Source organism: Rhipicephalus sanguineus, chromosome 1 (genome assembly GCF_013339695.2).
Source record: "Rhipicephalus sanguineus isolate Rsan-2018 chromosome 1, BIME_Rsan_1.4, whole genome shotgun sequence".
Classification (NCBI taxonomy): domain Eukaryota; kingdom Metazoa; phylum Arthropoda; class Arachnida; order Ixodida; family Ixodidae; genus Rhipicephalus; species Rhipicephalus sanguineus.
In genome coordinates, this window is record NC_051176.1 from 178,887,478 (window position 1) to 178,915,434 (window position 27,957).

The 27,957-nt window shown below is 41.5% G+C and overlaps 1 protein-coding gene across 1 annotated transcript in view; it reads left to right on the forward strand.

Moving 5' to 3' along the window:
* Positions 1-27,957, forward strand: part of LOC119403229 (E3 ubiquitin-protein ligase UHRF1) — a 37,624-nt gene that overhangs the window by 1,160 nt on the left and 8,507 nt on the right. Inside the window, exons 2-7 of the mRNA XM_037670177.2 lie at positions 858-995; positions 5,697-5,750; positions 9,720-10,018; positions 13,500-13,712; positions 16,888-17,009; positions 20,526-20,712. Coding sequence (XP_037526105.1) covers positions 858-995; positions 5,697-5,750; positions 9,720-10,018; positions 13,500-13,712; positions 16,888-17,009; positions 20,526-20,712 — 1,013 coding nt within the window. The remainder of the gene's footprint in view (positions 1-857; positions 996-5,696; positions 5,751-9,719; positions 10,019-13,499; positions 13,713-16,887; positions 17,010-20,525; positions 20,713-27,957) is intronic.

The following is a 27,957-nucleotide window of genomic DNA, read 5'->3' on the forward strand; positions in this document are numbered from 1 at the left end:
ATTAAGGATAGTGCACTCTCCGTAAAACCAATTCTGAAATCTGAAACCCTCCCAATAAAGAGAAACGAAGTACAAAAGTGAAAGCTGCTTATCGTGTCATAAAGTTCTGTAGAGCATGAGCTTTCTGGAATGCTAGGGGTTACTTCTGATGTGCCGCAAATGTTTATAACTCTGAGCTTTGAAGTGCATAATAAAGAATCTGCGATCATCTACCTTTGTTTAGGTCTACGATTTCTTGGAAGCCATTCGCAATGTAGTATAAATGCGATTGCTTGGCTATGATTGTGTAATTTTGATAAAAATTACTAGTGAACATAAAATTGCTTTACAAGAAAGTTTCCAGGGGCAAATAAATCATGGGAGGCTATTTCTAACAGGTTTACACGACGGAGAATGGAATAAGAAAACCTGTAACTTTACATGTTATCACAAATAAAGTTCTAGCATTTGTCTTTCGTACTTTAACCCGAATGACATGGCTGGAAGAGGGAAGGAACAGGAGAGGGAGAAAAGGCAGGGGCTAACCACTCTAGGAAAACTGGTATGCTACCCTACACTGGTAAAAAAAAATTGGGGAGCTTAAAAGTTAGAGGTAGATAGAAAGAGAGGGAGCTGGAAATATGCTAGAGTTACGCTTAGAAACTGTTTTTCTTTTCATTTGAAAGTATGATTTTAATTTTGATATAATAAAACAAAACATTTTTATAAAAACAAAATGGCCACCATCACACAATGTGTGTGTCCCCTCATGATATTTCTGGATTTGTGCCACTGTCGCCATGATTCGTCTACCTCTGTTTCAGCTGTTTTTCTGGATTTACGCCACTGTTGCCATGATTGGTCTACCTCTGTTTCAGCTGGAAGATGGATATACTTTATTTGATTATGATGTTGGATTGAATGATATTATTCAGCTGCTAGTCAGGGTTGTTCCGCCAGACTTCACAAGCACAGCATCTTCAAGCTCTTCGACTTCACCCAAAGAGAATCCGAAGGTGAGCTATCGCGTAATATTTAACTGTTCTTAATGCATAGCAGGCTAACTTATAGCCTCTCTGTAACATCTTGAAGGCCCTGCTAGGTAGTCTTGGAAGTATATATTTCTGGGGCCTGTATATTACCAGTGCATGATTGATTTGATGCAACTAAAACTTGCAGTCGATTTTTGCAATGCTTTCTTCTCTTAAGTTGGGAAAGTGAAAGACTATGGCAAATGTGAGAAGTGCAACTACTGGGTTTCATTCATTACAGTCTTTCAAACGCTCGGAAATACTTGGACATCAGAAGTGCCATGCACACATTTTAGATCTCCCTTAATTCTTAAAAGCATTGTAAAGTATGATTTCTGGCAAATCTTGATAGAAAAAGATTGTATAAAACAAATGCACTAAAGACTGTGGAGTAATCAGTCCTGATCTGATTACTTTTTTAGATTCGTTTATTTTAACCCTTTCAGGGGTGAATTAGGATGCCCTGTCTATAAATGTGTAAAATCTACGCAGCATTATTCCAAGGTACTTGATATTCTATTGCAATGAAAAGAAGGTGGTAATATGTTGATTTGTGCGTTTTCCAGTAATCAGTCTTAATTAGAGTGCACTTAAATGTCTCTTTATACTGAGGTTAGTCATGCCCTGTTTTTCCATAGAAAGAATCAAATATCATGCTTGAAATACTTGTGCAATTTTTTGTCGGCTATATTCATTTTGAGCAAACAAAAATTATACGTTTGACGTGACTCCCAGAAAGCGACACGTCGACAACTCATTGAACATGGTAGTGCCTTCAGCAAAGTGATCATATGCAGCAAGTCACAGCGAACTAAAGTTAAATGAAAACACATTGGTCACGCGGGATTCATCCATAATGTTTCGTGCAAGTTAAGCAAAGTCACATTCTCAAAATAACCCTCAGTTGCCTGAGCTCCCATAAAACAAGGAATGTAAAAAAAAGCATGTCTTTGCCATGTAAATATCCTTTTAATTCTACCTTAAAAATGAATTTGCTTGAGATGCCATTCTTAGCAACTTTTTGAATTAGCCCATCTTATTTTTAAGTACCAATTACTGGGATTAGAAGATTTAAAGACTTCGCAGGTTCTAAGTTTTCCCCCGTATTAGCATGTTTTATATGCACTTTCTAGTAAGTTTTTGGCATTCTACAGGTGCTGCGTAGAAATTTGAACCATTTATGGTCCATATTTACGTTAGTAACAGAAAATGTGGGGGAAAAAAGGACTACACTTTAAACATTGTCATGGTCCAGAACGAAAACTATGCAACTCACTATAGTGCATTATAGTGAAATAATTCACAACCCCCATGATGGCTCACCCACATGGAGCGAACTTTCCTGTGAACTTCTGGTGACGAGCGCTGGCACGGAGACACCGTGACATCTTCATTGTGCTGCGTATGCAAGCAACGCAAGACGGGCGCCTGCCACCGCCACGATTCGGTAGAGCCCTTATTGGTCCCCGTTCCTCATCTGTGTTCACCACTTCGTGCAGGTGGCTGGCCGCCTACTTAGAACATCAGGACTGGTTTGATCGGTGGCAAACAGCACTGTTTTGGCCGCTGGGTGGCGGGCCACTGTTTTTTCACCGGAAGATCGCTCCATGTGGGTTGGCCGTAAGACAAACCAGACATCTAGTACACCTTTATAACACAGATTTAATTGTTGTGGCAAGAACAGGCATTGCCCTACATCACATCTTTGTCCAGGCTTGAAAACTGCAAAATGTTTAAATATGTATCCTACTTCCACTATCCGATGCTTGCCATCTTGCATGCGATGTATGGCGACGCAGTGGAAGTTAGCATGTCTTTATTGTCACCAATAACTCATGTGTGCAATTCGTTGTTTATGTGGTGCTAAAATGCTACATGCATAAACTTTGACAGCTGTCATTAGGTATTTTCTGTTAAAATTTTTCTTTGTATGCAGCAAAATTGTTTGCATAAATTATATTTTGCTTTAGAGCTGTCAGTCGGTGTGTGTTGCTTTATTTCCTAGAAGTGAACCTCGAAAGCATTTAATGTTCATGAACAGTCTTGAATTATTATTTTTAGGGATGGGCGAATAGTAAATTTGAGGTTCAAAGCGAATCCGAAGCGAATAGTGATTTGGCCGAATCATTTCGAATCGAATAGTTCGAATAGTACTCACCACATATTATTAAGAAAAATTAGCATTTTCGTCATGACCCTTGTGCAATATTTTTAAGAATTGGAACTAGGTATGAGTGAATGTCGCTTTTTTCGTTTGAAATGAAGTGGAAGAAACCTTGAATAGTATAAAAATTTGAATAGCAGTAGGGTGCAAGTTATAAGTGGCACAATACGTTATAATTTAAAAATTACTAGACTTAGCGCATATAAGTCCATATAACACGCTTTTAAACTTTAGAAATATATATATACATTTAACCTTGAAGTGTGGTTTCGCGGCGAGGCGACCAGACGCTGCAGTGAAGCCACCTTTACAGGGAGTTATGTGCTGTGAAATATATACATATATTCGTTCACTTCGAACACTTCGAAATTTCGAATAATCTAAATTCGTATCAAAGCGAATTCGAATACTTTAATATTCATTTGAATATTCGAAATGCTTGAATATTCGCCCATCTCCAATGATTTTTGCACAAAACGAAATATGAAATCTGCAGTATTTATCAAGAATAAAGCGGCTTAGCTTCAGTGATTTGACAAAAGCTGTTGTATTCAGGGATGCACTCAGGGATGGTGTGGCTACAACGTGTCCTTGTGTCTACTATCTATGCTGGGATGTTATATGGTGCCATGTGATCGCCATCTTTAGTCTGCGTGATGTAACTTCATGTCTGAAGCTGCAGTGCAGTGTGTGTGCTTCATAGTGTAATTACTAAGCCAACAACTACCCATTACGGGATGGAAAATGAGAAATGTTTGCTGTTAATTGTGACAAGGTAAATTAGAGCAATTATTAGGTAGAATAGTATGTCCACATGTCTCTTCCCTCTGGAAAAAAATTGCTCGATTGTTTTTCGTAGGCTGCTGTCAATCGTGTTTTTTTCTATGGTGTGGTCTTGCATAAACATTTGCTTGAAGATGCAGCTTTCTGTTAACTGGTGTTAACCCTTGCATATGCCATTTCTAATTTTAAAGGAAAAAAGATTCATTGAACAGTATTTACTCATACATAAGATATACAAATATCAAAATCTCTTTACATCTATTTTTATTTTTACAATGTATATACAAGAGTATCTTATATAACATCACAATTGCTGGAAGTTTGCCAATGGAGAGCAAGGTGTAGTTGCCATCTTCCGTTTTGAATGTGCTTTTTACAATAAACAAGAACATTTTTGTTTTTTTTTTGTCTGGAGTCTATGGGCAATGGATTAATAAAAGCAACTCACCTTCACCTGTCACAGCTGTCCTGGAGGCTGCCGTGGTTTACTTTTATAGGGTTGCTTCAAAAGTGTGCACTCGCCTGGTACCAGTTGTCATGTAAATGATGAGAAAAAACAAAGTTCACATGGCTAACCTTTCTGTGTACTTCTTATCTGTAAACATGATAAAATGTGCAATGTACACTTCTGAGCAAAAGTATACAGACCATATGTTGAGCGACGGACTTGGATTTGTTATTTCTGATGTACAAACAGAAATTGTTGAGCTCACTTTAATGTTCACAATGCCCATGTTGCACTGCAGCCCCTATGCCAAGTTACATTCGTAGCCGGTGAGGACAATTGGCTTTATTGCGGGATCTCTATGGAATTAATGGGGTGTTTGTGCAAAGACACAAATACTTTTCAGTCAGCAGTTAGGTGCTCATGCTGGGCTGATATGCGTTCCCCTCCTTTTCATTGTCCCTACAGTGCTTCCAGCAATGCTTGAAGCACTACAAGGACAATTTACATATGGACAAATGCCATATGAAAAAAAATCTGCCATCCATCATGTCCTTTGCTTGAGTGTTGGCATAGACTATTCCATAATATATGCTCAACAGTATTGCGACTTACCGCGGTCGGTGCTGTGGAAGTGGCTTGAAGAGGACAACCTGTGAGGACAACCTGCTGCCACAGGTTGTTGTTGAAGGCAATGATACTGGGGGCGGCTGGGTGACATATGTGTTCTCTCATGTTACTAGTTTGACATGACACTCTTCTATAGGTTTTCCGGCACACTTCCTGAGGGGGTGAGCACACACCCTTGTTTTTCTCAAAGCACTTCCCTTACTTTGTAACAATTTTTTCCTTGTGACAGAAAATTTTGTTTAGTAGAGCCGAAAGGTTAGCACACTAACTGTGCTTGTATATGCATGTCTAATTTTTGCGCATTGCAACTATAAATTCAATAAATTCAAACACAGTGTATGTAGTTTCATCTTCTACAGTTGTGTATGTTCCTAAATACAATTTTATTCCTCGTATGAAAGGAACTATTAATTTGCAATATTTATCATGACATTTGGAGTCACAAATTTTGCTAGTTTTACTCAACCACGTTGACAAAAATAAGATATCCAAAAGAATTAGTGCTTCTCATCATGCAGGAGTAATTTGGACGAGGTGTTCATGATATTAGTGCCTAATGACTGAGCAGGTTGATTGGCCATGTTGAGGAATTGTTTCGGTTTTTTTTTTATATGCCTAGGATGCTTTTGGTGCTGTGATAAATAACTTTTATGATGTTCCTTAGGAACCGGCCATTCCTGATACACCTTCAGGGTCCACAAAAAGCCAGTATTACAAGGTCAGTGTGTTTGTTTTTAGTGAGGAAAGACTGTTTAGACAGTACAGTATTAGCTTCTTCTAAACTACGTGGAATGAGTGTGTGTGTGTGTGTGTGCGCGCACACACACACACACATGCATATATATATATATATATATATATATATATATATTCTGCCATGCATTCTTTGCTATTTTTAATGTAGTAAGCTATGCATATCTGGTGCATTCAAACTCATGGCGTGCTGTCTCTTTCTTATTAATAAAAAAAGAAGCTGTTCCCTTGTTTAAGATGAACATTGGGTACCTGTGTGAGAAATGATGATTTTAATCTGTATACTATTTATTCTTGTGAAGTAACTTTTTCTTTGCCTGAAGTGTTTATATAGTCACTTATGAGCATGTAGGAATGAGTGTGCAAGTCATTGTGCTGTTAAGTGGTGCTAACAAGCAGATTTGTTTCAAAAATTTCTTATTCACTAGTTATGAATAGTGAATCAATAGAAAATCAACTTTTTAAATGGTTCAAGGTCAGATTTTAAAAAATGCAGCCATTTACATCAAATTTACATCAATTAATGGACAAGTGAAATGTGAGCAACAAATTGCAGAGTATAGCACACTTGTTAATAATTAATAGCTCGAGAGCATGATCTGGCACCCCACTTATTCGGTCGCAAATGATTGTATAGGTCTCACGCGTGTGCCGTGCAAGCCAAAATCATGCTGATATTACATATTGGTGAAAGAAAAAACAGAAAAATGTGCCTTGCTAACGTTAATTTATTCATATTTCAATTATTTGTGACTGTACACACGAGGTGTTACACATGAATATACTTGAATTGAAGGACATTCTTGTTCAGTCAGTGGAGCTACCACAATATACTAGTCATTCCATCCGATAAAGTTTTCTCCTGTTTAACCCTAGCATGACACCATGTCCTTCATTTAATCTGGTCTTCAAGCATCCCTTCTTAGATTTGGGCGCTACACAGAACAGCTGAAAATTCAAATGAAGCCTTGCACTGATAGGATGTCCCGCATGTGGCGCTTTTATGTCACACTATGCTGTTTGCAGCGTACAGATATCCAGTAGAGAGAGCAGTTTGGGTGTTCTTGCAAAATGTAGAGTGCTTGGAACCACCTCTGTGATTGGGCTGTTTGGTGATAAAAGGCTGGAATTAAGAAAGAAAAGAGGCAGAGCTCTGTGGCAGAAAGTAGGCCCTTTTGCCTGGTATGGGAAAAAGCAGGAGAGGAGTGTAGTAGAATTGAAAGGTGGGTGAGCTGGAACCTATCCATTCTTGGGTAGCACACAAACGGATGAAACACGAACAAAGAAGACTGCACAAGCGCAGGCTCTAACAACTGAAAGATATTATTTGAAAAATTCAAATATATACAGGAAATGTATATATTTGAATGTCTTCTTCCATCGTGTTTTGTCCGTTTGTGTGCTACCCAAGAAAAGAGAAGAGTGTTTCTTTCAGGGATGAGTCGATGCAAGTGGAGGGTGCCTTGGTGCTGGGAGAGTAGCTTATTCTCTCGCACCACAGCTTCTTGGCATTTATTTGTTCCTGTTTCAAGTACTACAAAATTTGTTGCAATTATTGCAGTAGAATGCCCCCTGAACGGCCCTCTAGTCTATAATAGTTTCCTGTGGGCACCTGATGCGGGGAATTAAAAAATTAAAAATCTGAATGCAGAGACTTCTGTCTATTCTTGCATCCTCATTTTCTTTGTGGCATGATTGTGTCAACATGCAAGAGTGCTTTGAATGTGCAGGCTCTTGTCTAATTTTCTTTAGCATTGGCTCTTTGTTGCCACCTGGTAAGCTTATAATTGGTTCTTTATTTTTCAGAACACTGGCTCCTTGTTAGTGTCTTCAGTGTCTTTTCCAGTGTTGCTCAGACAAAAGCTTTTAAAAGGGGGTCGTCAGGCATTTTAAGTAACCAAATATTAATGGATTTGTCAAATTTTCTAAATTAAACAAGCAATGAAAAGGAAATTAGAAGGTAAAAAAACAAAATTAAAAGCACAGCACCAATTCATTTGGCTGACTTGGGATGATTTTAGTATGCCCTCAAGTTGAATGCACATGCATTATCTATGTGTTTAAAATAGAACACTAACGTAACATTGACATTGCAACATCTAAAAAAAAGCAAGAATCTGAAATACAACTTATTTTTTTAGCCACAGAAATGTTACATGTCTCTGATTCTGGCAGCAAGACAAAACCTGCCTCATTTACTTTCACAGAATATAGCTTTATCTACACCTAATGTCCATCATCGAAAGGACAACACATATTCTTTATAGTTCACCGTGCATTTGATATTTGGCATTTTTCAAATTACTGCATAACAGTCACAAACAGGATGGTGGCGCTAGACTAGACTGTCCATTTGCTAGTTCATTCAATGAAACATGCATCTCTCTGGGAATCAGAAACATGTGACACAACCTGTTGTCTCTGGCTTGATATGTAAAAGGCCTTTTTTTAATTAGCTTTTGTAATTTCAGATTGAAGGTAGCTCGTCGTCATCTTACACCACACTGAAACTATATTTCTATCTCTATCTAGAGATAGGAATGCCGATGATGATGGCTAAGCCGGTCTGTAAGCTGTGGGCTTGGTTTTGGTTTCGTATATACTGTGCAGGCTATTTTTGAACCTATATTATTGGAAAACAAAAGGCGGGTTAGAATCTTGTAAATATGGTAATTAAATTATTCATTGCGGGCTACAATTTTCACTTGGAATTTCTTCTATGGTAAGCTGAAAATGGTCTTTTTTGGCAAGGAGGGATGGCATGTGTTCTGTATATTCACTGTCCTCTTAGCCTCGCACGACAGACACTTTCACTGAAGTCACCGTTGGTCATTTGTGTGTGTGCTGACCAGTTTCGTGAAATATTTCTGACGGGACTGAGAACGAGGAAGAAATTTGAGAGAAGACAGGATAGGGGCGCCAGGGGATTTTAGGATCAGAATAATTGAAGATTTTGGTGGCAGAAATCTGACACACACCTGGAAAATTTTCCATGCTTCTGATTCTAGTGATAAGAGAAACTGTGAGAGGTAAAAGTCTATGCAATTATTTGGGAAGCATGTGTAAGGGGTCTAGAAAAACAGTTGAATCGGAGCAACAAGGAGTTGGCCAAACTTTCGTCAAGAAAAAGCTGAGGTGGGATTGAGGCACAAGGGTGTGCACACGATCAGGGATCAGGCAGTTTACCTCCATGTTGGCACAATGAATGGACATTATCCTTCATGTCTGGGACGTGAGCTCTTTCGCTACAAAGGCCGTTATTTAGCTCTAAGGAGCCAGATATCAAGCACAGTTTGTCCACAATAAAACTGCGCTGAGATATTTCAGAGATGTGACTGTACAGGGTCAAGAAATGCTGTTACATTTATAACTGCTAAGCCTACGGTACTGCCTGTTATAAGCCCCTCACTTGTGTGTTTGTACAGTTGATAATAAATATTCACTAAAGGGCATAAAACTGGCTGTTTTATTTAAAGGAGGCCCAGATTTTGTTATTGTGTATTCTAACTCTGGCCTTCATATGATTGCAGGTTGCCTATGCTGTACTGTCACTAGATTCTTTTTGTTTAATGGAGAAGAAAAGTGCATTGAAATCAGTAAAATTAGTGGTTTCATAGGTACCAAGCTAAAAGTTGGTTAAAGAAAGGCAGAGAAGTTGCTTTTGTTGTGAAAATGGTACACTGGAGGGTAGGGGACTGTGCTGACACAATAGGGCATTGGTACTGATGAAAAGAATGAAGACATATGTAGTGTTTTCATTCAGAACACTTTTAAGTGCCATCATAAACACTCAGCATTTTTGTAGATTTTTTTTTAGCTTTAGCTTAGTGTTGCTATGAAATGTTTTCTTGCCATGCACCACGAGTGTGCATGCTTCTGTAATAGAAACACAACAGTTTTGTTTGTAGTGATAATGACACATGCTGACATGCAGGTGGGCGATCTGGTGGATGCCCAGGATTCAACAAATGGAGCTTGGTTTGAAGCCAAAATTGTCAAAATTACCCAAGCAGCGAAGACATCTACACCAACAGACAATGGAGAACAAACTAATTTGGTGAATGGTCATGAGAGTGCAAGCGTAACGGAGGCATCAAATCCAAAACCAACAGCGAAGTCACAGCCTTTGCCTACGTGCTCTGCAGCAGATGGACCATCTGAGGAATTGCAAAAAGCATCTGCAACAAGTGCTGTTACAGATGATGGCTTACTTTACCATGTTCAGTATGATGAGTAAGTCTGCATTTTTTGGATGATTGGTGGCTTTGGTGTCCGGAGTGGGCAATCATACATCAGTGCACCATTGATTGACCGGAGTGGGCAATCATACTTCAGTGCACCATTAGTACTGCTAGCAGAAACAGAAAAAGGGCACATGCGCAGAAACAATCCTTAAAGAAAAATCAATAATGAGCGAGCAGCACACTGGCTGTCTGCTGCTATAAAATTGTGAAAAACTTTCAATAAACTTTCAGCTGCTAGTCCAGCGGTGGGTCATCTTTCTTCCTGTGCCTCTGTCAATGCATTTGGCTGGAAACCCTCCACACAATGTGCAACCAACTAGCTCAGGCAAGCACTATTCGCAAGTATGAGTATGAGATATGAGTGTTTTGAACGAGACATTCTCGTTTGCGGGCTAATTCGTGTGTTACTTGGCAGCTGGCAACTATAACCCGGTAATTTCTTTTACGTCCATTCACTGTTGCACAAAAATATTTTTTGCCAACATGTGTTTTGATAATGGTGCTGGAGGTGGCGTGTAGGTTGGTGTGTCTTCGTGAGAAAGCGTCTCATCGTTGTCAGAATAGTGAAACCTCTCTCAAAATGCAGAAAATTTCTAAACAGTGCTGTTCTTCTGTTTTTTATTGTTGAATACTGTCAGGTAGCTGGCCTTTCCCATGAGCAACAATAAATTTCATTATGCTAATTTGGCTTAGTATGTGCTTTAATTTTTTTTTCAACGTCAGAAAGTTGGTTTTTAGAAGGAAAATATTCAATAAAAATATCCACGTTGAAGAAAAATTCTCGACATAATTAAATGATCAAGCAGTTAAGAACTACTATATCTGTTTATCTTGTAGTTATAGAAAAAGAAAATTAAGTTCAAAGGTGCCATTGTTTGAATTACACGCGAAAACTGGTAACCTAGTACTGTGCAACCATGTGATGTTGTTAATTTCAGTGTATCCTTTTCTTTTTGTATTTGGGTCATTGTGCCTCAAAAGCTGCTAAGTTCATTCAGTTCATTCTTTATATCTTTCAAATTGAAACGTAGTCAATATTTACAGCCGAAAGGTTAGGTAGACCCGAGCTGATGTGGTAAAAAATTCTATGCGTGGCTTTACTATTGCAAACACTAATGGATAGCGGAGCTGAGGGAAAGCCTCAGCGACGAAGGACCTACGCTGCTTTACTATGCTTTACTCTCCACCGTCCTCCTCACTCTCGCTTCCCTTTGCCGTTCACTTCCCTCCCCCCTCGCCTCACTTCCAAACCTTGACACTCCATTGTTTTACTATGCTTTACTCTCTCCATTCCTCCTTACCCTCACTCCCCTTTCCCGTTCACCTCCCTCCACCTTCACCTCACTCATTCCAAGACTTGACACTCCATTGCTTTAGTACTATGCTTTGCTCTCTCCCTTCCTCCTCAACCTTGACTCCCTTTCCCATTCACCTCACTCATTCCAAGCCTTGACGCTCCATTGCTTTACTATGCTTTGCTCTCTCCCTTCCTCCTCACCCTCACTTCCCTTTCCCTATTGCTATGCTAGGCTTTCCCTCTCGCTATGCACTTGCCCCCCTCTCCTGGCTTGGCTATGCTGTGAACGACATCACTGTGGACGGACATAGCTCGACTATAACAGCTCCGCTGTAAGAATCTACAGAGTCCATGATGCCACGGTGAGCTAGTGTGTCAGCTTCAAGACAGTGTGACCACTTGTCTTTTGTGTTTGCACCTTTTCTGGTTTACTGAGACTTTGCTCATAGTAAGAGAGCCATTTTTGGCATTGTTGGATGGGGATTTATCAGTACATCTCAAATATATTTTTCTCTTTAATGACCCTTAAAGGGGTCATGAACCACTTTTCCAAGTAATGATCTAATGATCTCAGTATCGGAGTTTACTGCCTCCCGAATCGATTGCCGCAAAAATTTCTCGAATCCGTCAAGAATGAGTGGAGTTACGGGGGTTCGGCGCACGCTCCCAGCGCTTTCTCTCTTTTCTCGTCCCAACGAGCGGACTGGAAGCTACACAGGGAGGGATGGCACGGGGGAAAGAACTTACGCCAGCGCGCGTCATGAAACACGACAGCTGTCCCGCTGTGATTCGCATGCGTGAGTGTAGCTACCGTGTAAAGTTAGCAGACTGAGGAGTGCAGCGCCGACAAGTGGCGGCACCCTGTGGCAAGAAGCGCATCTGATCTGAACGCCGCTCTTGATTTATGTCGGTTATCAGCCAATGAGGATGCTATGTCTTTTGCGACGCGGAGAAGCAGATACGCGACGTCCACCGGCAGCTTCTCCGCCTACCGACGAGAGAGAACCGGCCTCTGTTTGAAAAGAGGGTGCCTGAGAAAACAGCAACTTCGTGCTCCGTTTGCAGCCTTTACGCGGTGTGCACGACTGCAATATTTCGCTGAGCAGTTCATAGCCGTGTCAGCTTTCCGCAGGATTTGTTTTTTCAACAAACCCAAGGGGTGCTTCATGACCCCTTTAAATGAGCCTTAACAGAAAGGACAGATTTTTATAGAGCCAAGCAAAATGATACATATTAACATATGCTGCTAGGCAGCTTCCACATCTTTTCAGAGGTAGTTGGCAGCCTCCTGTGAGATCACTCTTTCAAATAGTGCTTTTACTATCCCGAATTCTGTGTTCTCATAATGTTTTGAGTTATTGAGTTCACAAAAAAAAGGCAAACTCGGCCATTTTGCACTAATAGTTTGATTGCTCTCTTATGCTGATGCCTGATGAATGTATATGAAGATTTCCAAACATGGATTGGGGAGTATGTGCTTATGCCATGTTTAACATAATAAAATGTAAACAGCTAGTGAAGTGTATTAAGTTTGTCATTTAATTCTGCTGTATTTAATGTTGAAAAATGGCATTCTTTTATTGTTTTTACATGACGTGCCTCTTTTACATTTACCTTGTACTATACAGTAGACTCTCATTAAACAGAACCGGAAGGGACCAGGAAAATATATTGTGTTTAACAGGAGTTTCATTTACTGAGAGATGAACAGGGATGCAGAATTCAAGTACGAAACGAATCATATAATTAGACGTAGTTGTTCCATTTAAGCAGCAATTCCGTTTAAGAGGTTTTTGTTTACTGAGAGTCTAATGTATATGTAACCATCAGAAATCGGTTTATGCTTTAACTTCCTGTTGGACTTCAGGAAGACTATTTACTGCTAGGTTTCTTTGACATTAGCATTGAAAATACTTCTTCACTGATACATTTGCAGTGTCTAACAATTTCCTGCGAAACTTATATGTATGCATCCCCAAATCTGTGAATCTTGTGAAGTTTAGCATATATTTTGTGGGCAGTAGAAAAGGCCACTCCAGAATGTTTGTTATATATTTAAATTCAAGCAGCCTTTCAGTTTTTACAATGATTTAACAATGATCATAGGTCTGGCTATGTAGTGTTATTACTGAAGATGTATACTAATATTGTTTTTAAAAATATTTGTACACAGCTATGAAGATGAAGTGGCTGCACTAAATCTGAACTGTGTTCGGCCACGAGCCAAGAAGGTGATCCCCTTTGCAGATGTGAGCATTGGTGATCGACTCATGATTAATTTCAACGTTGAAGAGCCATCCAAACTGGGTTTTTGGTATGACTGCCTGGTGACCTCAAAGAAGTCAACTCGCACCCAGAAAGAGCTGTGGGCCACCATATTTATTGGGTGAGTGATGTCCCATTTATGAGTTTTTCTTATCCTCTTATAAGTGTAGTAAGCCATGACAAGGTTATAGGACATTTCTTTTGTTGCTGGCAGTTACTTTTTATATAGGAGCAAGTTTTGTACTCACTCTTGCAGTGATTTTAAGAACATAGGTAGGAGGAACATGCTAACAGATTATTGTTCGTACTTTTTCGCTTTCATGTTTAGGACGTTTTGTTACTATTGTAATATTGTGAGCAATATGAGAAGGAACACGCAAGCGCGTAGTGAATAGCCTCAAACCCCTATTCGGCCGATACTTGCCTGACACTGTGAAATATAAAGTGGAAAGGGTGGCACTTTTTCACGAACTGCTGTCACTCCCACCATGTGCCTGTTTTTACGGTGCATCAAATGTATGGCACAAATTACAGGTTGATATTGTCTCGTCTGTTGTAGTACTCACACACTGCAAAGAGCAGTATCATTTTTTAAAAATCATATTTCGCGGTATCTTTATTTTATGTGTTAGATGCACTCGCAAGCACATGGACAAGCGGCGATATTTTGTGCGGAGCTACAGACAGCACACTGCCATGCTCTGCTTGGCATACCCACCTTACACTTGCAAGCTGCCAGGGATACACAGTTAGCTGCAGTTTTTTATCATCAATAGCAAGGCAGGCGTGCTGTCATTTAGCGGAAAGGCAGTGCCCATTCCACCTTGTTTCCGACAGCGGCTGCCGTTAATTGCCCTGTGTCGGGTTTGAGGCTATTTGCCATGCGCTCGCGTTTTCATGCCCATTCTGCTTGCAATAGTACATGCATTACAGTCAATATAAAGTACCAGCAAAGAGCAAACGTTGGACGGATGTATGAGCAGGTACGCAAAAGTAATTAGAATTTCCCGATGAAAAGCATAGACAATTTTTTTTAATTGAGTACACCTTTGTTTTTTCAAAAACAACTTTAATTGTTTTCATAATGTTCTTCATTAGTATTAACGGTGTACTGACCTAAAAATTTAGGTTTGGCGTTTTTTTTTGCTGCAGTATGTTGCTGGGGGCCTGTTAGTCATAACACGGCACATCGTTTGCTGCAGCATGCGACAGATGATTAATTGCAGTCTGTTTATTACCAACCTGTCTCACTTTCGGTTTGGGAGAGCTCTGAGAAGGCAAGCTGCCAGGTGCAACTAACGCGATCTAGTGTGTGAAATGGCATATAGAACTGTGACACACTTCTGAGCTGCCTACATTGTCTGCTGGCTTTCTTTCGCCTGCCTCGTGTGCTGTGCGATATCATTGTCGCCATCATTATCAACATCTGGTCGCAACGACTTTCTTGAGGCTTCCGCAATTTCCACACGATCACTGCGGGTATGGACCCGGGAGCAGCCACCAAATAGTAGCCTGCTGGTGCAAGCGTGGCAAAAGGGCAACAGTGACTATGATGTCATTATTACCAGCTCGGAAGGTGGGGGTCACCTACAGGTCACCTTTGATGATGTCAACATCGCGAGGTGCGACGTAGAGTGCTGGATTGTGCATTCAAACTTCGAAATTCATATAAATTACGTTCCAAACTATAGTCACTGTTGAGGTTTGGTAGATGATACTATACGCATGTTTACCAGAATCAATCCTGCAGGCTATTTTGGCTACGAAATTTTGTGTTCGTATCTCTTTAATGCAATTGTTCAAATGTTCATTCCATTCTTGGGAACACTTTGAAAATACAGTCTCGTTGATACATGTTAGCACTGCTGTGACATTGCGTTTGACTTCGTGAACATCAGAAAAATGCTTTCCTTTCAAGTTCCTTTTCATCCAAAGGAACAGGAGGAAGCCCATGGGTGCCAAGTCTGGCGAATAGGGCATGTGGATCAAGGTGATCGTCTGCAGTGAGGCCACAAACTGGCGAACACAGTCAGGTGTATGGAAGTACTATTGTGATGATACAGGAACCAATCACCAGAATTCCACAAGGCCGAACGTTTCACCCACACTTCTGCACAGCGATTTCAATATCTTCAAACAGAATTGCTGGTTGATCGTCCGGCTTTGGGGGATGAATTTTGAGTGTACGGTCTCTTTGATGTCAAAAATACAGATTAAGATCGTCTTCAAATTCTATTGAACTTGACGAGCTTTTTTGGATGAGGCAAGTCAGGTGGTTTTCATTGACTTGACTGTTTACTTTCTGGATCGAGCCCATGGCACCATGACTCATTGCCTTTGATGATTTTGTTGAAAAAACTCTGGATTGTCTCTGACTGCATCCTTCGTTGCTCAGCAGGCTTCCGTGTGATGATCGGTTTCTTCTTTGGGGAGAAGTCTGGGTAGAAGCTGAGCAGCCACTCGTAGCATTCTCAAATCTTCATGCAAAATGCGCTGAATGGAGCTCCACGGTAAACCAGATAAGCCTTCGAGTTGGTCTATTGTTCCGCATTCATCTTCCCTGATAAGATCATGGATATTGGGGATGTTGTCCTTGGTACATGCTGTTGAAGAACGACCAGAATGGGGCTGATCTTCAATAGTCATTACCCCCTCCCCCTCTTAAACAGAGCAATCAATTCGTACACTGGTGCTTTACTGAGCGCATGTTCTTTGTAAGCTGTTTGCATCATCTCAACGGTTTCTGTTGAGTTCTTGCCGAGTAAAAAAACAAAACTTCACAGTCGCACATTATTCGTGAGAATCTGGCATTTTTTAATGGTGCAAGTGCACTGCACTCGCAGAGAAATGCTAAAGAAACCATAGATGTCATTATCGGTTGACAGCACTTGGCACCACAGGAGAGGTCCTCCCACAGAACGCTAGCACCGCAATCTGAAGTTCACGATGTGCAGGAGTAGAATTCCGGTTATGTTTGGGTTCTTCTTAGAACTTTGCTGGCCTGCAATCTGGTTTGCCATATGTATGTTTCAGTCATGGCATGTTTTGCTTGATTTACTAAGCGAGGTTGAAATGAGATTGAAAAGCTTTCCCAAATGTGTTCCCTTGAAAAACCTCCATTGTACTTTTGCAGACTTTTGGCTTTAAAAGCTTACTGCTAAATTACACGAACATCATGACAGCAGGCACTAATAGAACATGCAGGGTGATGTGCACAATTTTCTTCATGCATTCCTGTGTTAAAGGAAGGCCTACAGGCTGCTTTTGTTGCTTTTGCACTCTCTGTTTTACTGCAGGGCATCGCAGACGCCTTTGGAAAACTGTCGTCTCATGTTCTGTGATGAACTTTTTGCCATTGAACCGCATCCGGCTATAAATGCTGCCGACCGTCAAAATTTCGAGCATTCCCCTGTTAAACGTAAGTATCGGAATAGCAAAGATGTCAGGTTTTGGCAAACACAAGGGATGAGTACATTCAGCTCATTAGTGCAGGCATGTTGCACTATGATTCTGGCTATTCACACCATTGCATACTGAATCCACACAAGCATATAGTAAGCCCAGTAAGGTTCTCATAAAAAAAAGCAATTGCATTTTCTCTATTCCAATGTGGTTGGCATTCCTGTGCAAATGGACTGGAGTGATAGAAGTGGTAAACCGGTTGCTTAATGGTTGCCGGGACATGGATAATGCATAGCAAATGAGTTCTGCTACTTGCTTTGCCACAGTAACTTCCTTGCTGGTATTGTGCCATGCGTGGACCAAGATGCTTCTTATCAAGATAAGATGAGAAAATAAGCAACCTTTCTTAGCTTTAAAGGCTTAGTATGACACACTAAACTAAAGTGTTGGTGCTAGTTTTACCTAAAATTGTAATAAGGCAGCTAATTTTGGCATTGTGCCAGTTTATTCTTTTTAGATATTGAGCATTCATCAAATAGGCACAGGGCATGCATATTTCGCTTATCATCTTGGAAAAAAGGATTTTGCACTTATCACTGTACTATCCTTTCCCAGCTTTCACAGAAAGACAGCATCTTTTTGTCATTTGTTCAGTGTAACACTAGGCATGATTACTTGCATAGTTTAGAGAGGAGAAAATAATTGATTTCATATTGGACACACTCACTGCTGCCAAGACGGCTTTAGCACCAAGTGTTTTTTTCATCATCTGCCTGCAGCTGCGTAAAGCAGCCATTCTGGAAAGGTTTGCCGCTTGTTCTAGAGATGTTGGCAACACAAGGCAACCCTTCTAGAAGAGCTGCCGCAGGCAGCGACAGCAGACAGCAGGTGGCTCACCAAAGTGATGTTCATTTGTTCATTGCTGAAGTCATGTTTTCAGCTCAGTTTGTAGTAATTGAGTCTAGAGGGAATTCACATTTACCTTTCTTATAGGTTGCATAATTATTGAAGAAAACTTGCATCTTCAGGACCACTCTTGTTTCACTGCAAACTTTCACTGCAAACCCATGTCTTGCTAATCTTTACACTGAGCTGTACTCCGGTGTCTTAGCTAAGGTCTGTCGGCTTGGCTCTTTGAGCACCTTATATGACTCTAGTATTGCTCTTTGTCTCAGAGAAGTGTACACATTTATTTATTTATTTATTTATTTATTTATTTATTTATTTATTTATTTATTTATTTATTTATTTATTTTCAATACTGTCGACCCCAGTCATGGAGTCATTACAGAGGGCATATTATACATTGTATTCATTCATAACGAGCAAACAATAACATTCCAAGTAACGTACGGGTTCACTTACACTACTGGTAAACAACAACGAAATACAAGGAACAATGAATTTTCTATACTGAAAAACAAGGCGATATTCGTACCAAAAATTTGTTATACACTGTTATAGAAATATATAGGTATGTAAATATATATATATATATAGGTATACACATTATTGTTACAGTGCACAACAAAACAACCAGACTGAAAGGCGAAGAACGACACACACAACAAGCGCTGACTCGCAACTGAACAGTTTATTGAATCTTACACATGAATATAAGCAACATGTGGGTACACGTGAGAGGGATTTCCGCTGCTGTCTTGTCTACGTAAGATCACATCATGGAAAAATTTGTCAGTGAAAATCAAACTCCTTGTGAAACAAATCAACTGAAGCTTGGCTGGCACAGTTTTCTTTGTCTTAACAATATGATAAGCCCCTATCACCTCGCTGTTAGTCTGATGCAAATGCTTATAAAATATCTTAGGGCTTTTGAAAACTGGGGAACACCCACACGACTGACAATGCATAGCAAGATTAGCGGTAGCCACATCCTTCAAAGAAGCATTGCTTTCTTCCAGTCTAGTATTAATGCAACGTCCCTTTTGTCCAATACATATGTTACCACACAGCAAAGGAATTCCGTAAACGACATTACATTCACTTGGCACATACTTTTGAGACTTTTGCTCGTGCTTGATTTCACATGTGTTCTTGTATCGAGAGTCCTGGTTAACAATAGGACACATCCTGCTAAGCTTATTTTTGGCAGAAAACACAACGTTGACACCAAACCGATTCCCAACGTTCTTGACCCCATGGGCCAACTTGTGCTTGTATGAAATGACCACATACTTGGGGGATGAATTCTGAGTGTACAGTCTCTTTGATGTCAAAAATACAGATTTGTCAGTTTCAGTTGATCTGCTGTCTCACTGGTTCCTTTCTTGACTTGACACGACTTTTTGCACACCGATGAAGCAACGGGAACAGAGAATCATACTTGAATTGAAAAGCTTTCTTTAACCTGGTGGGAATAAGATTTCTTCAGTGCTGATCCTAGCGTCGATGCAGCAATACCTTGCTCCACTAACTTGGAATGTCCAGACTTAAGATTCACGAGCAGTTTTGTAGACCTCGGGTTATAAGACCAGCACATATTATACCTCTGAAACTCGAGCTTTAGTCCAGAAACGGAATTTCGTTGTCTCAGGGCAGTTCTTCGGTGAATTATAATCCCCTGCCTTTATGAAATGCGCCTTTGGTAATGCTATCAGATCTCTCTGATTTTGGCAGCAAAATTAAATACTAATCATTGACGAATTGGAACACGCCCTTCACTCTAGTCACCAGTCTATCTGGAAGTGCCGTATCGACTTTTCTGATGAAAATGTCACTTAATATAAGGGCCACTCTGGACCCTATACAGAGTCGTTTGTGTGTGTCATTCTTCGCCTTTTAGTCTGGTTGTTTTGTTGTGGTGCACTGTTACACTGAAGTATGAACTGATACCAACTTGCCCAAACTGCCGTCTTATTGTACACGAGTAGTGTATCTCTGGATGCTTCTCGCTTGTGTTCACTTGTGAGCAACCACACTGCCGCATTTTAAATGTGCAGTACACTTGTGAGGCCTTTTCAAGCATTGCAAGTTACTCACCTTGGCACATTGTGGTTTCTGCACTTTCTTCATTAGAGTGCAACTCCACGTTATTTGTTACCATAGTAGCGGTGCCATCAGCACACTGACTAGAACAGAACACCATGTTGTGCTAACTTCCTCTACGTAGGTGTTTCGAGCTCTTACAAGGGTTTAGCGAGGGGTTACTTAAGTGGTTGAGAGAAACGGAGACAGAAGACCACGCAAAGTGACCATGCAAAGTTAGAGTTGAGGGCATGTACTACTTTTTCTTGTATTTTGTAGCTTCTCAGATGAATGACTTTGGACTGTGTACACCTATCACTGCTGTTCTTGTTGCATTTCTTTTTTCTGTAACAATCAGTCTCGCTTTCTGCAGCAACAAAAAAAGGTGTTTGAGGGCCTCTCTACATGGGGAATTTGCATATTCACATTTATGATTCTGGTGCATATGTGGCAAGGCAACAGCAGTAATAATTGCCCAGCTAATAAACATGTCATTTATCGTATAGTTTTGCTTGTAGAACTCTGTTTATTCTGCTGTGTTGTCCAGGTCGACGGCAACCTGAATGCACACACTGTGGCGACCGACCAGAACGCCGCTGCCGCCACTGTGCGTGCTGTCGATGTGGAAGTAAAAAAGAGCCTGAGCGGCAGTTACTTTGTGATGAATGTGACCGAGCTTTTCACTTGGGCTGCCTGGAGCCTCCTTTAGAAGAACTGCCTGAGGAAGAACACTGGTATGTAATGAAAGGGAGATGCCATCTGGATTTACAGCTTGCTTCCACTGCTTTTTTGTCTACTGAATGTTGTCTTTTCTAACTAATGTAGGAGCACATGAAGGTTTGAATACAGTTAAGCCCACTTATGGTGAACTATCGAGCGTTTATATTCAGTGGGGATGGCTTGAACAGAAAGCCAAGCAGGAAAGTATGTATTTAAAAGGTGCTGATGATAAAAAATTTTATTATTTCATGCATGCTAATAATTGCTTAAGCCAGTTGGAGAATAGAAGTAATAGCAGTATAATAATAATCATGTTTTATTTTTATAAAAGTCGCGGTTACAACATATGGCCTGCTGGAATACAAATATGTTTTGAAGACTAGCACCTGACAGGTTAACTGGAATACTATTCCAGTTAACCAGAACAGGTTCACCGAAATGTTTTAAGAGAAAATGCATGCACATAGTGTACAGACTTTTTATACCTGTTGCTTACAGTCATTTTTATAGTATTTTGATGCCATCCTAAAGAAATTTACAATTGCACTGATTGAAAGATTTTTACTCAATAGAAAAGCAATACAGTTAAATAACAAAGTTGGCCCCGCCACGGTGGTCTAGTGGTTATGGCGCTCGACTGCTGACCCGAAGGTCGCGGGATCGAATGCCGGCCGCGGCGGCTGCATTTTCGATGGAGGCGAAAATGCTTGAGGCACGTGTACTTAGATTTAGGCGCACGTTAAAGAACCCCAGGTGGTCGAAATTTCCGGAGCCTTCCACTACGGCATCTCTCATAATCATATTGTGGTTTTGGGACGTTAAACCCCAGATATTATTATTATTATTATTATTATTATTATTATTATTATTATTAAATAACAAAGTTGGTAAAATTGGTAATTTACTTTGTTGCTGTGAAACATCGTTAATGTGTACCTGCAGCGAACGCGGCATAACTATGCACTAAACAGTAGTATGCACCACCAAGTACAAATTTGCATCTCGTGATGTGCGCCAATGCCGCCAACAAAGAAGTAAATACAGTGCCACAGCAAATATTGCCTAAAGTATTCACCACAATGCCTTTTCTTTTTGCCAAAGTGTGGAAAATATTCTGGCAGTCATGTACGACTGTCTGATAGCACGCGGTGGCAACGTCAAGGGGCATTTCGAAACTGTTGCAAAGTCTGGGACAGTACGGTCGCATTTGCTGTGGGAGTTTTCTTCACACCCACTCCGCTCCAGATGTGGCAAGTAGGTTGTTGGTTTAACGCGGCAATGACGAGCTTCCTGCGAGCAATGCACACTCCACGATGCTCTAGCAGTCCTTACACCTTAACATTGTGTCTAACAATACACCTTACACCTTAATATGGTGTCTAACAAAGAAAGACGAACCCTTAAAAATTATCTTCTTTCCATCATTCATAGCGAGAGTCTCGTTCTGGCAGACTTCATTCCTTCAGGTACTAGTATGCGAGGGATTATTGGTCAGCTGCCAGCTCGTAAAAACTTCACGTGCTATGGGATGCCAACAGGCAAAAAAAGAGTGTTCCACACTTGCCACCATGGCTCTGATCGGCGCTGACTAACATTCTTAGGTTTAAATGCACATATGTACCCATAAAGTGGTCGGGAGGATGACCACCGCTGTAGCTCAGTGGTAGAGCATCGGACGTGTTATTCGAAGGTCGCAGGTTCGGTCCCTGCTGGCGGCAAATTATCTTTTCGTCCACTTTACTTTCTTCACATTTATATCCTAATTACTACAAAGAACATCCCCTATACTTTCCTTGGCATTATTGTGTGTTAGTTCTCATTAATATTGTGTCTAACAAAGAAAAACGAGCCCTTAAAAGTCATCTTCTTTCCTTCATTCTAGCAGTCCTTGCAGTGGACGGAAGCGCGTTTGGGTTGTCGCCTAATATATAAGCATGCAGCATGGTTACAAGAATGCTACGCTTGCTCCAAATTAGCCACTCCAAATTAGGTGCTGACACAAGGTGTGCAGAGGTCTGTGTGGACCAAGGAACCATACTGTGTAGAGTATGTGATATGTGTGCCCCCATAATTGACACTGCATTTGCCACTTATCACTTCTTAAATCTGGTAGCACACATTTGAAAACCATGGCCAGCTACATTAACTGCTGCCAAAATGGATGCTACTCAGCTCATGACAGTAGGTGTGCAAACACGGCTACCAGAGAGAAGTCAGGACATTAGAAGTCATCAGAAATCAGGAATATGCATTGGTTCTAAGGTTGCTCCAATTCTTAGTGATTTATACCTTAGATTACAAATGTTCAGAGGACGCCCTAGGTAATTGTATTATTAAGGCTTTTCGTTACGTGGACGATTACTTGATTTTTTGTAGTTGTGATGACTTTGGATTCATGGTTACCTCTTTGAGCAAACAATATGAATTAAATGGAGGAAGTCTGAACTTTACTAAACAATTGCCTCAGAATGATAGAATACAATTTCTAGACATTTCCCTAACGTTTAAGAAAAACCAGATGTGCTGGCGGTATTCCCTTAGTCTTCAAAACCTTTGTTAAACTTCTCGTCGAAGCATTCTAATGTTGTAAAAAAGCGGTATAGCCATGTCATGCTTTAAGTCTTCTCTCATGTGAGCACAAAAGGAGTGCCAGATTTAACGCACAGTTGCACGTCTTTTGAATGTAGATTATCCTCGCGTTGCAGTCCAGGGGTGGAAGTGCTGCGCCATTTGCGCCTCGCTGCGCCACTCCGCTTCTACTGCGCCATCCTGCTCCAAAACGCAATATTGCGCCGAAACTGCTCCCAAGCGGTCTTTGGTGCACGGCCTCCGCGATGGGCTCTGGTGCTCTGCCTGAACCGATCACTGAGGCTACGCTTGATGCCTTCATGTGCCGCTGTCACCCGTGTCATGGCGCGCCTATGCGAGCTTATATCATCATCACATCACATGGCGTGCTCTCGTGACGTTGTCGAAGGCACAAAAAAGCTAGCGAGCCTGTACAGGAGCTAGCTACAAGAAAGCAACGTTTTTAGTAGAAAGTGAGTTGTGCGGCCATATTTCGATGGCGCCGGTGGCAACGGAGTTTTCTGGCGCGAGGCGGTTGCTGTCATCGCGGCCTGGGATTGCGAACATGAATAAAAGTGTGTTGACGCTTCATAATGTCGAAAAGGTTCTGTTTACTGCGAATATTTAATTCGATGTGAGGCCATGAGGATAGTGCGAGCAGCTGCCGCGGACGGTAAACGCGCGACCATTATTTAGAAACTTTGCATTAAGGAAACTGCTGTATAGCTGAGTGTTTAAGATGGATTTTGTGTCATAAGTCTGCGTGAGAAAGAAAAATTTGTTTTATCCGTTTGCGGTCAATAAAGCCACTACCAACTGCGAAACCACTCACAATGCTTCGGTTTGTGTAAGTCGGTTGGACCATTTCCGAAACTCATTTTCTTTAGTGAGACCGTGCCATGTGGAGAATTTTTTGCATTGCACACAAGCACTTAGACGTTATAAATGCAGCATGTAAACGCGCTTGTGCAACGACGAGCCTCGCCAGTGCGATCGGTCGCGTTGTTCGATTTTTGCTCGTCAGAACCTGCGCTCGGCTCGTGGTTGAGTACGCTGTAGCTCGTACCATCCGCTCACCTCCGTTGCTGTGTGTGGTTTGGTACATGAGGTGGCGAGTGAAGAAATATACAAAAAAGAATAAGATAGACACTTGGAACGCTTATTACTCAGACGAATGTGAGGTAGTACGAAAACAGAACCACGCGATACAAATTGTGCGCTTGCGACATCCAGTATCATCGCACCTCATGTACCATATTTGCGTGCATGTAACCGACACCAATAATTGACAAATCTTGGTAGGGAACTTGAAGGGAAAAGGTGTAACCGCATGGCGCAGTTTTTAGCGCGATTTACGCGCGTTTGGAGGGACGCGCGTGTTTTTTGACGAACGCCTTCGCGAAATCGCGCTGTTGCGTTCCGAATGGCATGATTTCATGCGCGACTCACGTGTGGTCGGAGAGTCGCGCGCATCATTTTGACGAACGCCATCTTAAAATCGTGCCGCCGCGTCTTCCTACTCGGAAACGCCTCGCGCGGCGCGTCGCTCGCTCGTCCGACAAGCGGAGCTTCTCATATTCTTATGAGATAGCAAGATGAAAGCATTTCTTTTAGCTGGGTTGGTGAAGCATTGAAAAGGTGCTGCTAAGTGGTGTTCCCTAGTTGTCTTATCAAGAATGAGGAAATGCAGAGGCCGAATTGTACTTATTTACATGATTTGGTGCAGCCGATGTGGTGTCGACAACACTTTACACGTGAAGGCAAAGACACTATTTCAGATGTTTGATGTTCGTATCGGCTTCCTGCGGCAGCAAATGCTGCGCGTCGGCAGAGATTTTCGTACAGTAGCGCTTCGTTTACGTGTGCACACGCATCGGGGAAAGCCGGACGAGTTGTCCGCTCTTCCGCCACAGCGCCTTTGTATTCCACGTCATCGTTTTCAAACGCTCCATGCGAGAGAGCCATAATTTATTCCGCACTTTGCTGGTATTAGGCACTTTTAGCTGTTGTGTTTCCGATCTGCTTCGGTCAGACCTGCGTATGCTAGCGATTTACACACAAATGCATAGAAGGAACTGCAGTGCGCATGACACAATTTACATACAAACGCGTAGAAGGAACTATAGTGCGCATGCACACAATTGTGCAAGCAGTGGAACGTAGAACGCATCTCTCGCTCCTCTTATGAAGTCAGCTGAGCGGAGCGTGAAGGTGCGTCAACTCGGTTTCGCCATCGTTTTGCAGCCAAGCTGACCGCGTCTTGGCAAGACGCACTCGTCAAAAACGCGAAATCTATGCAGTTCCCTGCACTCTTGTCTCAGACAAGTGTTCAATATGCAGACCCAAAACGCTGCTGTAACGCTCACAAGAGCAGGGCTGTAACAAAGGGGGTGTTGAGGGGGTTCCGACACCCCCTGAAATTTTTTATGCTTTAAGTTATCGGGTGACACTAAAATACGCATGGAATTTTAAGGCCTTTATACAGCCACTTGCCACAATCATTGTTCGCACTTCTTGCGCCATTAAACACCAGATACCATCATGCTCTCTTTTGGGATGCTACATCTGCACGAAGATGAGCGTAAACGACGCTCAGCTAAAAGCATCTATATACCAGAGCACGCCTGTCTCGCACCCAGGCTGCTGGCGAGCCGAGCGGGTACTCTCGCACCCAGATGTTGGGCTGCCAAGGCACGCATGGGTTGCACCAAGTAAACAAGGCAACCTGCAGCTCTGAAGCTTTAAAGTACGAAAAAATACCCGTTCACGCCGCTTCCGCTATAAGAGCTCGTCTGGGCACTACTGCGTCGTCCTTGGATGCCAAAACAAGCAGCGCAACAGGAGGATATTACTTCACGCTGTCTGCGACAATTGCGACGTTCCTCGGGAATCGTGCCGGTGCGGTGTTTTCAGCTTCGCCGTGAGTGGATAATTGTAATTCAAACAGAAAAACTAGGAGCCGAGTGAAAATGCGTGAGTAAGTATACTATATAAAGTTGAGTGTATTCTAGTGTGATGCCCACCTATTGCATTTTACGAACCTAATTTGCTTGACATGCAGCTGGGTTGAAGGCAGACGCAAGCTTTGTGTGGGGGTGCACTTAGTGCCTGCTACCTTTCAGCGCCTCCTGTGACGAAAATGTAGTGCAAAGTAGTGCTTTCAAGCACAAGCAAGCAGCGTGCTTTGCCACTTTCAACATAGTATTAAGCTTTAGTGCTTTTGATGGCATGCACGCCTTCAAGATTACAAGCTTTCATCTTCAAACGGTGATAAATGGTATGGTGTTCCTGGACAGCTGGCGAGAACTTCGTGCCTTCATTCCATTGTTTGATGTCCTCAAATTTATTTGGACAAAAGGCATCCAGCTGCAGAGAATACATATATTGGCACGTAAGTAAACTATCCTCGTGCCAATTTCCTTTACGTCGCAGATGCAGGTGTGGTGCTATAGCTCAAACAGTAAAATTTTTAGCATATTTACAGAGCACACATTTATAATAGACGGCGGGATTACGCCCATTTCAATATCGGCTTAACTAAGAGTGACACAGTTTTGCATCACTGTTACGGGATTAAAATCGCACAGGTAGCTTCCAAAAGGGATCGATGAAAGATACTGCAGGTGATATTCTCTGATAGCACGCTTTTATGAGCAAGACTCATTTTGTGAGTACGAGTGCTGGTGAAACAAAAATTACGTTCCATGCAACTACCCGCACAGCATACAGTAATCATTACAGAATACATGTTGAAATGATGAGTTTTCATAAAATTTTGTGCGCAACTTGTAATATGTGGCAAAAAAACATCGTTTAAGTCTTTCGCGAGCTGCACTGCAATTATGACTCGTGTACTACAGCGAGGACATTTTTCTGCAAATGTAACAGTGTACATACCTGATGAGGTTGCCGGATTCCGCAGCCTGCAAAGCACGTACTGTATACATTGTGGACTTGCATGAGCAAGGTGTTCTTGATGTTCCGATAAAAACTGCGAAAATGTACAGGCTGGAAAAAACTCCAAACACACTCTCTGACTGACTGAGTTTTGGATGTTTCGTGTTTGCTCTGTGTAGCGTGTGCTGGCATGGCAGCCTGGGAATGTTGTTTCGTCGCGTTTGCTATAGACGGTGCCAAGCGCGATGCAAATACGGCGTTACGCATAGAATTTGCTGTGTTCTGGTCTATTGGCAGCTCTCATCATGAGACGCAAAAAAATGGCAGTTGGCACTTAGTTAAACTGAGTTTGCAGCAGGTACAGAATATATTCACAAGAGCTTGGGTGCGCACCAAAGTACCTGATAAGTGTGCTGGGCGGCACTGAAGCTATTTCGTACGTGGCTGTGGCGATCTGACTGCTTGAGTGGAATAAGAAAGCATCCATTCGTTTCTTCGGACTGCCTGATTTTTCAGACAATTTCGTGGTCCCTAGGGAGTCCTAAAAATCGAACATTCACTGTATTTATCTTCCGGAAGTTTGAATACTTTGTGAATAGTCAAACTCCGGTGCAAATCAAATCGAATAGCAAACACTATTAGAAAAATATTCGAAAGTTTGAATGTTGGTACACCCCCACAAAATAATTTAATGAGTGTCTCATGAGAGCATATGCTTTCGCCTGTGCTCTCCTTAGCGTTAGCTAAAGGGTCTGTCAATTTTTTAAATGTGCAATGCACTGTTCTTTGGTCAT